The sequence below is a fragment of the Mobula hypostoma genome, chromosome 24, assembly GCF_963921235.1.
Source record: "Mobula hypostoma chromosome 24, sMobHyp1.1, whole genome shotgun sequence".
Lineage (NCBI taxonomy): Eukaryota > Metazoa > Chordata > Chondrichthyes > Myliobatiformes > Myliobatidae > Mobula > Mobula hypostoma.
In genome coordinates this window covers 52,253,575-52,269,120 of record NC_086120.1, presented here as the reverse complement: position 1 = coordinate 52,269,120, position 15,546 = coordinate 52,253,575, and the positions used below count along the sequence as shown (strand labels likewise).

The 15,546-nt window shown below is 44.3% G+C and overlaps 1 protein-coding gene across 3 annotated transcripts in view; it reads right to left on the bottom strand.

The window, feature by feature from the left end:
- ncanb (neurocan b) overlaps positions 1-15,546 on the bottom strand; it is a 400,023-nt gene that overhangs the window by 210,197 nt on the left and 174,280 nt on the right. For all 3 annotated transcript variants that reach the window (XM_063032277.1, XM_063032278.1, XM_063032280.1), the window contains exon 7: positions 8,766-9,428. In XM_063032277.1, the coding sequence (XP_062888347.1) occupies positions 8,766-9,428 (663 nt within the window). The remainder of the gene's footprint in view (positions 1-8,765; positions 9,429-15,546) is intronic.

Below are 15,546 nucleotides of genomic sequence, written 5' to 3'. Positions count from 1 at the left end.
TTATCCGTGCTACGCTCTTTCCTATAATACTATGGGCTCATAGCTTGTAAAGCAGCCTTGTATGGCACCGTGCCAAAGACCTTCTGAAAACCTAAGTACACAACCAATTCTCCTTTGTCCTGCTTGTTATTTCTTCAAAGAGCTCCAACAGATTTGCCAGGCAAGATCTTCCCTTGACAAAACCAGCTGACTATGGCCTAATCCCTAATAATTGGCTCCAGCATCTTCCCAACCACGGAGGTCGGACTAACTGGCCTATAGTTTCCTTTCTTCTGTCCCTCTCACTTCTTTAAGAGTGGAGTGAGATTTGTAATTTTCTGGTCTTCAAACCATTCCAGGTATCCAGCTGCAGCTTCTAACAAACCACTTTAAGGAGTTGGAGCTGGAAATGGATAAACTCAGGATCATTCGGGAGGCTGAAGGAGTGATAGATAGGACATATAGAGAGGTAGTTACACGCTAGGTGCAGGACATGGGAAAATGGGTGACAGTCAGGAAGGGGAAAGGGGGTAAGGAGCCAGTGCAGAGTACCCTTGTGGTCATCCCCCTCAACCACAGGTTTATCACTTTGGAAACTGTCAGGGGGAAATGACCTAACAGAGAAAAGTCACAGTGGTCATTCTGCCTCTGAGATTCAGAATGGAAGGAAGAAGAAGAGGTATGCCATGGTAATAGGGGATTCATTAGTTAGAAGGTCTGTGGGTGAGAACGAGATTCCTGGATGGTATGTTGCCAGCGTCCAAGATATCTCAGATCAAGTCCTCAGCATTCTCAAGTAGGAGGGTGAACAGCCAGAGGTCGTGGTCCACATTGGTACCAATAACAGGGGTAGGATGAGTGAAGAGGTTCTGCATAGGGAATTCAGGAAGTTAGGTGCTAAGTTAAAGGGCAGGACCTCCAGGGCTGTAACCTCAGGATTGCTACCAATGCCACATGCTAGTGAGGCCAGAACTAGGAAGATTATGCAGTTTAATTCCTAGCTAAGGAGTTGGTGTAGGAGGGAGGGTCTACAATTTTTGAATCTTTGGGCTCTCTTCCAGGGAAGGTGGGACCTGTACAGAAGGGACGGTTTGCACCTGAACTGAAGGGAGACTATTATCCGAGTGGGAAGGTTTATTAATGCTAAATGGTGGGGGTTAAACTAGAGTTGCAAGGGGATGGGAACCAGAGAGCCAGTGGAGAGGTTGTGGAGACAGGTGCTGATAAGATCTCAGACAAAGTTAGGAATTAAAAGATTGAGCATGGTGTGACTAGTGTCCTGCCTGTATTTCAATACAAGAAGTATTGTAGGAAAGGCAGATGATAGAGCTGAAAATGAGGCAGCTGGCTTACAAACATTGGCAATGTGTAGTGAGGAGATTTGTTTATTTAAATCTTACATCCATCCCACAATATGAGGGAGTAAAAATCTTTGCATTATAATTCTATCGTAATGTACAGACATGTGAATTTAAAAGTCTAATGGCTTGTAGAAAGCAGTTGTCCTGTAGCCTGTTGGTCCTGGCTTTAATGCTGCAGTACTGTTTGCCAGAGATGCTGTTGATAGAGGAAAATTGTAGTCAACAGGATGAGTTGCAATGCAAAGAGGTGGACAAAATCAAAAAGGGTGAGTACAGGACTGAAGGTGTATCTGAATGTGCACAGTATACAGAATAAGATCGATGAACTTGCAGTATAGTTGCAGATAGCAGGTACGATGTTGTAGGTATCACTGAATGATGGCTGAGAGATTATTGCTGGGAGATTATTGCCCAAGGTACACATTGCATTGAAAGGATAGGTAGGAAGGCAGAGGGGGCTCGTGTTGGTAAAAAATGAAATCAAATCAATAGGAAGAGGTGACATAGGGTCAGAAGGTGTTGAATCATTATGGATGGAGCTAAGGAACTGGAAGGGTAAAAAGATTCTGATGGGAGTTGCATACAGACCCCAAACAGCAGAAAAGGTGTAGCCGACAGATCACAATGGGAGATAGAAAATGCATGCCAAAAGGGCAATGTTACAATAGTCATGGGAAACTTCAATATGCAGATAGACTGGGAAAAGCAGGATGGTGCCGGATTACAGCAGGGGGAATTTCTAGAGTGCCTTTTAGATGGCTTTTTCAAGCAGCTCATTGTTGAGCCCACTAGGGATCAGCTATTCTGAATTAGGTGTTGTGCAATTAATCAGAATTGACTAGAGAGCTTAAGGTAAAGGAACCCATAGGAAAAAGTGATCATAATATGATCAAATTCGCCCTGAAATTTGAGAAGGGCAAGCTAAATTCAGATGTATTGGTATTACAGTCGAGTAAAGGATATTACTGAGGCATGAGAGAAGAGTTGGCCAGAATTGATTGGAAAAGAACACTGGCAGGGATGACGACAGAGCAGCAATGGCTGGAATTTCTGGAGCAATTTGAAATGTACAGGATATATACATCCCAAAGAGGAAGTATTCTAAAGGAAAGATGACACAATCGTAGCTAACAAGAGAAGCCAAAGCCAACATAAAGGTCAAAAAAAAGGCAAAAATTAGCAGGAAGATAGAGGATTGGGAAGTTTTTAAAAACCATCAGAAGGTAAACCTATAAAGTCATTAAGAAGATAAAGATAGAATATGAAAGTAAGCTAGCCAATAATATTGAAGAGGATACCAAATATTTCCTCAGATACCTAAAGTGTAAAGGAGTGGTGAGATTGGATATCAAACTTCTGGAAAACAATGCTGGAGAGGTAGTAATGGGGGACAATGAAATAGTGGATGAACTGAATAAGTATTTTGCATCAGTCTTCACTGTGGAAGACACTAGCAGAGTGGTAGAAGTTCCAGGTGTCAGGGGGTATGAAGTATGTTAAGTTACCATAACTAAAGAGAAGATTCTTAGGAAACTGAAAGGTCTGAAGGTAGATAAGTCACCTGGACCAAATGGTGTAGACCCCAGAGTTCTGAAAGAAGTGGCTGAAGAGATCGTAGAGGCACAAGTAATGATCTTTCAAGAATCACTAGGTTCTGGAATGGTTTGAAGACCAGAAAATTACAAATCTCACTCCACTCTTAAAGAAGTGAGAGGGACAGGAGAAAGGAAACTATAAGCCAATTGGTCTGACCTCAGTGGTTGGGAAGACGATCACATGATCACAGTGAATGGCGGTGCTGGCTCGAAGGGCCAAATGGCCTACTCCTGCACCTATTGTCTATTGTCTATAAGATGCTGGAGCCAATTATTAGGGATTAGGTCTCAGGGTTCTCGGACGCACATGATAAACTAGGCCGTGCTCAGCATGGTTTCCTCAAGGGAAAATCTTGCTTGACAAATCTGTTTGAATTTTGTGAAGAAATAACAAGCAGGATAGACAAAGGAGAATCAGTTGATGTTGTGTACTTGGATTTTCAGAAGGCCTTTGACAAGATGCCTCACATGAGGCTGCTTAGCAAGCTACAAGCCCATGGTATTACAGGAAAGATTCTAGCATGGATAAAGCAGAGGCTGGCTGGCGGGAGGCAAAGAGTAGGAATGAAGGCAGCCTTTTATGGTTGGCACCTGGTGACTAATGGTGTTCCACAGGGGTCTGTGCTGGGGCCACTTCCTTTTACGTTATATGTCAATGATTTGGATGATGGAACTGATGGCATTGTTGCAAAGTTTGCAGACAATATGAAGATAGGTTCAGGGGAAGGTAGTTTTGAGGAAGTAGAGAGGCTACAAAAGGACTTGGACAGATTAGGAGAATGGGCAAAGAAGTGTCAGATGGAATACATTGCTGGGAAGTGTATGGTCATGCACTTTGGTGGAAGAAATGAATGAGTTTACTATTTTCTAAATGGAGAGAAAATATAAAAAAGTTGAGGTGCAAAGGGTCTTGGGAATCCTTGTGCAGCATTCCCTAAGGTTAACTTGCAGGTTGAGTTGTGGTGAGGAAGACAAATGCAATGTTAGCATTCATTTCAAGAGGTTTAGAATATAAAAGCAAGGATGTAATGCTGAAACTTTATAAAGCACTGGTAAGGCTTCACTTGGAGTATTGTGAGCAGTTTTGGGCCCCTTATTTTTGAAAGGATGTGCTGAAACTGGAGAGGGTTCAAAGGAAATTCACGAAAATGATTCCAGGATTGACTAGCTTGTCATATGAAGAACATTTGATGGCTCTGGGCCTGTATTCACTAGAATTCAGAAGAAATCATTGAAACCTATTGAATGGTGAGAGGCCTTCATACACTGGATGGGGAGAGGATGTTTCCTGTGGTGGGAGAGTCCAAGACCAGGGGACACATCCTCAGATTAGAGGGGCGTCCTTTTAGAACAGAGATGAGGAGGAATTTCTTTTGCCAGAGAGTGGTGAACCTGTGGAATTCTTTGCCACAGGCAGCTGTGGAGGCCATCATTATGTATATTTAGGGCAGAGGATGATAGATTCTTGATTGGTCAGGGAACGAAGGGATATGAGAAAAGGCAGGAGGCTAGGGCTGAAAGGATAATTGGATCAGCCATGATGAAATGGCAGAGCAGAATTGATGGGCCAAATGGCCTGATTCTGCTCCTATATCTTCTGGTCTTACCTTATGGTAATTTGTAGACCACATCCTTATTTCTGTTTAGGGGCTGTGTACAACTCCCAATGTGGTCTTTTTACCCTTGCACTTCCTTCATTCTATCCACAATGATTCAGCACCTACCAGCCCTGTGTCACCTCTTTCTAAAGGTTTGATTTCATTTTTGCCAACAGAATAATGCTGCCCACACTTCCTTCCTGCCTGTCCTTTCAATACAATTATACCCTCAGACATTAAGCTCCCAGCTATAATCAGTGGGCACAAGTCACCTATTTACCTCCCAAAGTGACTTTCCATGTTATCCTCAACTGTACAGGTATCAGACTATCTGCTAAACTGTACAGTATCTAGTTGATGGAGAATTGATCAAATCAATTCCTGGGTGATCAGGAATTGATTGAACCTTCTTCCACTGCACAGGTATCAGACCAGCTGCTTTTTGATCAGGAACTGGCACCCACAGCTCATCCATCCAGAAAGGGACTCAATTCACTTCAACATTCTGTCTATGTGTCTGTGGAGTACATTTAATCTTCATCTCCATGAAGCCCAACGGAAAATTCATAATTAAATACAATAGCTTCATTTCCATAAGTAAAGATTAGGCCATTTCTCTTTCAACAGTAGTGCCTCAATTAGTTAAACATGAAGGTTCTAAAAGTGTTTGACTGCTGACAGGCTTCTGTTTGGAACATAAGTTGTACAGAAGATAAAAGGAAAGTTTCGAAAGCTGGTGCCCTATTGCCTCTCTGTTTAGGCAGGATGGCATTGAAGCTATTTATCACATACTGATTTGACTCGATTTTTAACTGCACTTTACAGAGCAGAACCCTGACCCTAGTGCATATGATTTGGACCATAAGACCATAAGATACAGGAGCAGAATTAGGCTATTTGGCCCATTGAGTCTACTCCACTATTTCATTGTCACTGATTTAATTTTTCTCTCAGCCCCAAACTCTTGCCTTCTCCCTGTATCCCTTCATGCTCTAAACAATCAAAGATCAACCTCAGCCTTAAATATACAAAAGACTTGGCCTCCACAGCTGCCTGTGGCAAAGAATTCCACAGGTTCACCACCCTCGGAGAAATTCCTCCTCATCTCCATTCTAGAAGGACACCTCCTATTCTGAGCCGTGTCCTTATTCTCCCACCATAGGAAACATCCTCTCTACATCCGCGGGGGGTATCGAGGCTTTTCACCATTTCATAGGTTTCAATGAGGTCACCCCATATTCTTCTGAATCCTAGTGAATACAGGCCCAGAGAATTCAAACACTCTTCATGTGACAAGCCATTCAATCCTGGAATCATTTCCGCGAACCTCCTTTGAACTCGCTCCGGTTTCGGCACATTATTTCTGAGATAAATGGCCAAAACCGCTCACAATACGCCAAGTGAGGCCTCAGCATTACACCCTTACTTTTACATTCTCGTCCTCTTGAAATAAATGCTAATATTACATTTGCCTTCCTCAACACAGACTCAACCTGCAAATTAGCCTTTAGGGAATCCTGCACAAGGACTCCCTAGTCCCTTTGCACCTCAGTTTTTTTTTATATTTTCTCTCCATTTAGAGAATAGTCAACCCTTTCACTTCTTCCACCAAAGTGCATGACCATACTTATCCCAACACTGTATTCCATCTGTTATTTCTTTCTCCATTGTCCTAACCTGTCTGTCTTTCTGTAGCCTCTCTACTTCCTCAAAACTACCTGCCCCCCCACCTATCTTCATATCATCTGCAAACTTTGCAACAAAGCCATCAATTCCATCATCCACATTACTGACAGAAAATGTAAAAAGAATCGGTCCCAACACAGCTGCCTGTGGAACACCACTAGTCACCAGCAGCTAGCCAGAAAAGGCTCCCTTTATTCCATTCTTTGTCACCTGCCAATCAGCCACTGCTTTACCTGTGTTAGAATCTTTTGGCTTCCCAGGAACCTTCTAACTAGTTATGGTAATTTCACACACTTCACGGCTCTCTGACACCTGGAAATTCCACCATACTGCTAGTGTCTTCCACAATGAAAACTAATGCAAAATACTTGTTCAGTTCATCTGCCACTTCCTTGTCCCCCATTACTACCTCCCCAGCATCATTTTCCAGCGGTTCAATATTCCCTCTCACCTCTCTTTTACACTTTACATATCTGAAGAAACCTTTGGTATCCCCTTTAATATTATTGGGTAGCTTACTTTCATATTCTATCTTTACCTTCGTAATGACTTTTTAGTTGCTTTCTGTTAGTTTTCAAAAGCTTCCCAATCTTCTAATTTCCCACTAATTTTTGCTCTATGATATGCCCTCTCTTTGGATTTTCTGTTTGACTTCTCTTGTGAGCCATGGTTGTGTCATCTTTCCTTTAGAATACTTCCTCTTTGGGATATACATATCCTGTGCCTTCTGAATTGCTTCCAGAAATTCCAGCCATTGCTGCTGTGTCGTCATCCCTGCCAGTGTTTTTTTCCAATCAATTCTAGCCAACTCCTCTCTCATGCCTCTGTAATTCCCTTTACTCCACTGTAATACCAATTTAGCTTCTCCTTCTCAAATTTCAGGGTGAATTTGATCATATTATGATCATTTCTTCCTATGGGTTCTTTTACCTTAAACTCTCTAATCAATTCTGGCACCACCTGGATTTTCCCCAATCTATCTGCATATTGAAATCCCCCATGACCATAGTGACATTACCCTTTTGATACGCATTTTCTAACTTCCGTTGTAATTTGTAGGCCACATTCTTACTACAGTTTGGGGGAATATATACAACTCCCACCAGAGTGTTTTTACCGTTGCAGTTCCTTAGCTCTATCCACAACGATTGAACACCTTCCAACCCTATGTCACCTCTTTCTAATGATTTGATTTCATATTTTACCAACAGAGCAATTCTACCCTCTGCCTTCCTGCCTATCTTTTCAATACAACGTGTATCCTTGGACATTAAGCTCCCAGATATAATCTCCTTTTGGCCACGATTCAGTGATGTCCACTACATGATACTTGCCAATTTGTAAGTGTGCTGCAGGTTCATCTACCTTATTACATATAATGCATGCATTCAAATATAACATCTTCAGTCCTGTATCCTTCACCCTTTTCAACCTTGTCCACCTTTTACATTGCAACTCATCCTATTGACTGCAATTCTGCCCAATCAACAGCCTCTCTTCACTACACATTGCCTCTCTTTGAAAACCAGCGACCTCATCTTCAACACTATTATCCACCTTTCCTATGGTATTTCTTGCATTGAAATATATTCAGTCCACGACACTGGTCACACCATGCTCAAACCTTTGATTCTTAACTTTGTCTGAGGTCTTACCAACATCTGTCTCCACAAGCTCTCCACTAAACTGTTCTGGCCCTCTGGTTCCCATCCCCTGTAACTCTAGTTTTAACCCCACTACACAGCATTAACAAACCTTCCTTCTGGGATATTAGTCCCTCTCCAGTTCAGATGCAAACTATCTCTTCTGTACAGTTCCCACTTTCCCTGGAAGAGAGCCCAATGATCCAAAAATCTGATGCCCTCCCTCCTACACCAACTCCTTAGCCACATATTAAACTGTATAATCTTCCTAGTTCTGGCCTCACTAGCACGTGGCACGGGTAGCAATCCCCGATCACAATCCTGGAGGTCATGCCCTTTAACTTAGAACATAACTCTCTGAACTGCCTATGCAGAACCTCGTCAGTTGTCCTACCCATGTCATTGGTATCTCCATGAACCACGGCTTCTGGCTGTTCACCCTCCCACTTAAGAATGCTGAGGACTTGATCTGAGATATCTCAGATCCTGGCACCTAGGAGGCAACATATCATCCAGGAATCTTGTTCTCACCCACAGAACCTCCTGTCTGTTCCCCTAACTAACAAATCCCCTATCACCAGAGCATGCCTCTTTGTCCCCCTTCCCTTCTGAATCACAGAGGCACTAGAGGCACAGATTTACTGGGGACCATTGCAGATTTGCATCATGTGACTGCAGCAAAGAATAGTACAAGGCCCTCAACGAGCACATCCTTCCTGTGGCGTGCAGACCAGAACTATCCACAATTCTCCAAGTGTGGCCTGTTGAACATTAGTGGTGGAACGGAAGCAAGTGGAGGGGGTGGATGAGGAGAAGGAGAAGAAAGATGAGGGATAGAGCTGAGAGGAGGAGTGAGGAGAAGGGAGGAGGAGGGGACAGGACAAGGTGCGAGAGGAAGCCTACCTTCAGTAGTAACTGGCTCCATGGATGTTAGCCTGCCCGGTCTCTCCCCTGCCTGGTCTTTTGTAGTCAGTCGTCCTGTGGCGAGGCTGCTGGTCTCAGTAGGTGTCGGTGGCGGCTGATGGAGCAGTCCAGTGGGGGTTGGTGGAGGCTCACGGAACTGTCCGGTGAGGGTCACTGTCTCTGTTCTGGCTACCACAACACTTCCCTGCACCTGCTTCTTCCCTGTGGCAGGCCACTGCTCTGACTGAGGTAGCTCGTTTGACTCCTTGAGGTCTAACAATGCCACGGGATGAGTCTCTACAGGCCGCGGGTCAGCTGTCCGGTCAGGCCAGGAGGCAGAAGCTGCAGGGCCCCACATCTCCAGAGTCGGCACTGCCCAGGTATGATGCTTCGATCCTGGGGCTGTGGGCAGTGGCCTGGGGCTGGACCGGTCATTCAGACCTTCTTCCTCAGAGTTGTGGAATTGCCTGGAGTGGCCTGGCCTCACTGGAGTAGGTTGCCTGCTGCCCAGATGTTGTTGTGTGGGGGTTTTCAGCGTGAAGCCACGGGGCATGGGCAGCGCCAGCTCTGGGTGCCCTCCACTGCCCTCCTCTGCCACAGCCCACTGCTCTTGGCTCCCCGTCGAGTGATTCCTCACAGCACTGGATGGCTGGACAGCAGCAGCTGTGGACAGAAAGAACAGCTGGATTTAATGACTGGCTTTGATGGCTGGAACAGAACTAAGAAAAGCAGGAGGTGGCCACTCCTGCTCCACTATTCGAATACAACCCGCAGGCTTCCTTCAGCCCCCACTGGTCACTATTTCCATAACCCTTGATAAGTTAAGATTCTAATAACTCTCAGTCTGTGGCTTAAATATTCCAGAGACTCAGCCTGTTGGGTCAAGAATTCCAAAGGTTCATTTGTGATATTCTACGGAAAGGTCAACTCGACATCAGCCCCTTGAGCTCAACGTGAGTTTGTGCTTCATTGAGATCACATTTCACTCTGATTTTAAAGATACAGCATGGAACAAGTCCTTATGGTGCCACCAGCACCGAACAAGCCCTACTAACCTGGCCCAGCGACCCACCCATTTAATCCTGGCCTAATCACAATGCCCTACTAACCTGGCCCAGCGACCCACCCATTTAATCCTGGCCTAATCACAATGCCCTACTAACCTGGCCCAGCGACCCACCCATTTAATCCTGGCCTAATCACAATGCCCTACTAACCTGGCCCAGCGACCCACCCATTTAATCCTGGCCTAATCACAATGCCCTACTAACCTGGCCCAGCGACCCACCCATTCAATCCTGGCCTAATCACAATGCCCCACTAACCTGGCCCAGCAACCCACCCATTTAATCCTGGCCTAATCACAATGCCCTATTAACCTGGCCCAGCAACCCACCCATTTAATCCTGGCCTAATCACAATGCCCTACTAACCCAGATGCCTTTGGACTTTGGGAGGAAACCTATGTGGTCGTAACAGAGGATACCAGAATTGAACTTTGAACTGTGATGCCCCAAGCAATAATAACATTGCGAGTATGAGTGGCACCCTAACTCTTCTCAGCTCATGCGTCCATGGGTCAGTCTGTTCAATCACTCACCATTGACAAACCACTTCTACCCCTTACATCGGGAGACCAGACCCACCCACAAGGTCCAAGATGAGACTTTGGCTAGCACCTATGTAGTTGGAGCAAGAGATCCCTGCGGTAAAGGTTGAGGTTCTGTACAAGGGAGATTAGAGAGACTGTGTGTACCTTATATAGTGGAAACAGAAGGCTAGATGTGCTCACCAAGTCAAGGAGCATCTGTGGAATTAAAAATATAAGATCAATGTCTCGGGTTGAGACCACGCATCAGGACTCAGAGGGACATAATGCTGAGGCTTTATAAAGCATGGGTAAGACTGAATGTTAGGTATTATCAACAGTTTGGCGTTCCTTATCTATGAAAAGATGTGTTGGTACTTGAGAGGTGTGCAGAGGAGCTTCACAAGAATGATCCTGGGAATGAAAGGGTTAATGTATGAGGAGTGTTTGATGGCTCTGGGCCTGTACATACTGGAGTTTAGAAGAATGAGGGGGGGTCTCATATAAACCTATCAAATATTGAAAGGCGTAGATAGAGTGGATGTGCAGAGGATGCTTCCTATAGTGGCTGATTCTAGGACCAGAGAGCACAGCCTCAGAATAGAAGGACATCCAATTAGAACAGAGATTAGGAGGAATTTATTTAGCCAGAGGGTGGTGAATCTGTGGAATTCATTGCCACAGGCGGCTGTGGAGGCCAAGTCAGTGGGTATATTTAAGGTGGAGTCTGATAGGTTCTTGATTAGTCAGGCCATCAAAGGTTATGGGAAGAAGGCAAGAGAAAGGGGTTATAAATGAACCATGATGAAATAGTACAGTGGGCTTGATGGGCTGAATGGAACAGATTGCCAGTATATAAAAATGGTGGGATAGGGACTGGTATGTGACTAATAGGAGGGGATAATGGACAGATGAAAGCGGGTGGTGGAGAGGGGATAGAATGGATGAACAAAGGGATAAGAAATCTAGGTGGCCAGATGAGTGTGTGGGAGACAGCACTGGGGTGTGGGGTTCAACATTTACGTCAAATGGTAAGCAACCCAAGCAGAATATGAGATGCTGAAGACACTACACAAACACTCATGTCACCGAGTACACCAACATCTTTCAATCTCTTATCAATTAAAAATATACTTCATCTTAATCCAGTTCTTTCCCATTGACATTGCACTTGCCACGTCTTGGAACAATCAGCTGGGCACAAATCTCCTCAACACAGATTTGTACCATTGGGAAACCTGGAATTATGAGACTGATTCCCTCTGAAATCACTGACTCAGCCTGTGAAAAGCTAATCCAAGCTGCAGTACATTGCTAGTCCCAGCCTCCAATTCTCTCTCTCTCTCACACACACACAAAATCTGGAGTACAAAATAACAAAATGTGAACCAGTTAGTAATAATTTATACACATATTGAAAAAGGAAAAGATAACACAGAGAGCATTACTCCTAACAACAGTGACTAGGGAATTAATCATTCAAAGGAAGGATAGGATAGATATTTTGCCTCACACTATTACACTCCTCTGAAAAGCAATTTCTGCTGGATTTCACAGATTCCTTTACGATCCCCTTGCCAGTATAGTTCAGCCAATCCATGGCTGTGGAACAGAGTCCAGTTCTGGGGCCTCTATTTTCTACCTTTATAAAAATGACACGGAAAGACATGAAGGTGCGGTGGCTAAATCTGCAGATGACACAAAGATGAGTAGAAGAGTAAATTGTAAAGAGGCTAGGAGCAGATGGAGATGTTCATTTTTACCGTGGAAATATTAAAAAACAAATAGCCTAAGTAGAGAGAGTTTACTGAGATCCAGAGTGCAGAGAGACCTCAAGATCCCAAATTGCTTGAATGGAGAGAGTTTACAGAGATCTGAAGTGCAGAGGGATCTCATGTGTCCCAGGGCATGACTGCAAGAGACAAGCATCAGATATAACAAGTAATTAGGAGCACTAACATAGCATTAATATTTACTGTGATGGGAAATTAATACAAATGTAGGGATGTTCTGCTTCTGTGAAACAGGCACATCTCAACAAATCCGTACAATATCGGTCTATCCTTGGTGAGATCACATCCGACACATCTGTACACTATATCAGTCTTTTCATTGGTGAGATCACATCTTGACGCATCTGTACAATATCAGTCTACTCATTGGTGAGATCACATCCGACATATCTGTATAATATCGGTCTACACAATATTGGTCTGCTCGTTTGTGAGATCACTTCTCAACACATCTGTACAATATCGGCCTACTCATTGGTGAGATCACATCTTGACGCATCTGTACAATATTGGTCTATCATTGGTGAGATCACATCTGACATATCTGTACAGTATCAATCTACTCATTTAAGGGAGGAAATTAAAGTGCTGGAAACCATTGAGAGTTGGTTGACTGGATTTTTAAGGTGAGAGGGGTACCAGTGTTATGCACAAAGGTTGGTACTCTGTTTCTCGCTGTACTTGAACTGTCTGGGGTGTTGACTACAGAAGGTTGTGATTTAAAACACAGAGCAGTACAGGCCCTTCGGCCCACAATGTTGTGCCAGCCTTATAACCTACACCAAGATCATTCTAACCCTTAGCTCCTACATCCTATTTGCCAGTTACATCCATCATTCACACCTACTGATGGACCAGTTCCTACAGAATGAAACCTATCAGTCAAAGTAAATTTATCAAAGTACAGATATATCACCATATACAACCCTGAGATTTTCCTGTGGGCATTCACAGTAAATACGAGGAAACATAATAGAATCATAGTCATAGTTATACTTTATTGATCCCGGGGGAAATTGGTTTCAATCAATGAAAGACTACACATAACAAGGCAGACAAACAACCAATGTGCAAAAACAACAAACTGTGAAAATACAAAATGAAAAAAAAACAAATAAATAAATAAGCAAGAAATATTGAGAACACAAGATGAAGAGTCCTTGAAAGTGAGTCCAGTTCAGTGGGAACAGTTCAGTGTTGGGGTGAGTGAAGGTTAGTGAAGTTATCCCCTCTGGTTCCAAGAGCCTGGTGGTTGAGGGGGGAAAACTGTTGCTGAACCTGGTGGTGTGCGTCCCGAGGCTCCTCTACCTCCTTGCTGATGGCAGCAGTGAGAAGAGAGCCTGGTCTGGTGGTGAGGCTCCTTGATGATGGATGCTGTGTACTGTGCTTGATGGAAACATGGCTCACACCCGCCATTTCGGACACAGCACTGCAGTTCAATTGCTTCACCATTCACAGGACAGCTCAGTCTTTTAAAGGCAAAGGAGATGGAATACGCACCACTCATCGTGTTGCAGAAATGTGCTGGTTCGGTTTCAGTCCAGCTCACCATCCTGCAACTAGCAGTGAAGTGCCATCCTTTTTATCTGCTGACCACGTTTTCCACTATCATCCTGGTAGCAGTGTTTCCTTCCTCTCAGGCCAACTTCAGACAGGCTCTAGAGGAGCTGATGAATGTAATCAGACACAAAAGTGTGCATCCTGATGCCTTCCCATTCACTGCGGGGCATTTCAACCAGGCTAGCTTGAAGAAGTCTCTGAACAACTACCACCAAGATATCATGTGTGGAACCAAAGGAGTCAACATGCTTGACCACTGTTATACCACCACCAATAACACTTACTGTGACATCCCATGCCCACACTTTGGGAAGCCCAATCACCTGGCTGTACCTCTACTCCCAGCGCATAGGCAGAGACTAAAGACCACAGTACCGGTGGTGAGGTCAAAGAAGGTATGGCCAAGGGAACCTACAGGACTGCTTTGAGTCGATGGACTGGACAATATTCAGGGATTCATTTTCAAGTCTGAATAAATACATCACAGTTGTCACCGACTTCATCAAAACCTGTGCGGATGAGTGTGTGCCTTTAAAAACTTGCTTGACATACCCACAGGAGATTTGTAATCTTCTGAGGGCTCTATCAGTGGCATTCAAGACTGGTGAACCAGAGCTATACAAGAACCCCAGATACAACCTACAGAAGGCTATCTTAGGAGCAAAAAAAAACAATTCTGATTGAGGTTAGAGACAGAATTAGATACAGGGCAGCTCTAACAGGGTTTGCAGGCCATTACTTCTACAAAGCAAAACATAACATCATGAATGGCACTGATACTTCACATCTTTTATGCATAGTTTGAAAGGGAAAATAAAAACATGCAAATCCCTGCTGCATCCAGTGACCCCGTGATCTCTGTCTCAGGGGCTGATGTCAAAACATCACTCAAGAGGGAAAATGCTGTCAAGGAATCAGGCCCTAGTGGTGTAGCTGATATGGCTCAGAAAACCTGTGTCAACCAACTGGTGGGAGTGTTCAAGGACACCTTCGATCTCTCCTCGCTGCAGTGAGAGGTTCCCACCCGATTCAAAAAGGCAACAGTGTCCAAGAAGAACAGGGTGAAAGGCCTCACCAAATACCACCCAGTTACACTCACATCTACAGTGATGAAGTGCTTTGAGAGGTTGGTCATGGCTAGAAGCAACCGCTGCCTAAACAAGGACCTACACCTGCGCAATTTGCCTATTGCCACCATAGGTCTACAGTAGATGCAAAATCACTGGAGCTCCCGCTGCTCTTTTTCAACCACAGCTCAGCATTCAACACAACTATACATTCAATTCTAACCAAAAAGCTCCAAAACCTGAGCATCTGTAACCCCCTCCGCAATTGGATCCTTGACTTCCTCACCAGAAGGTGAGGATCAGAAATAACATCTCCTGATAACTGACAATCAACAATGGCGTATCTTAAGGTTGCGTGCTTAGCCCACTGCTTTACTCTCTCTCTACACCCACAACTGTGTGGCGAGGCACAGCTTAAATGCCATCTATAAATTTGCCGAAGACATAATTATTGTTGGCAGAATTTCAGATGGTGACAAGGAGGTGTACAGGAGTGAGACAGATCAGCTGGTTGAGTGGTGCTTCAACAACAACCTTACACACAACACCAGTAAGACTAAGGAATTGATAGTGGACTTGCATCTCCAAGGATCTATTCTGGGCCCAACATAGCGGTGTAATTACAAAGAAGGCATGACAGCCGCTATATTTCATCAGGAGTTTGAGGAGAATTGGTATGTCACCAGAGACACTCGCAGATTTCTACAGATGTCCCATCGAGGGCATTCTAACTGGTTGCTTCACCGTCTGGTGTTGGGGGGCCAATGCACGGG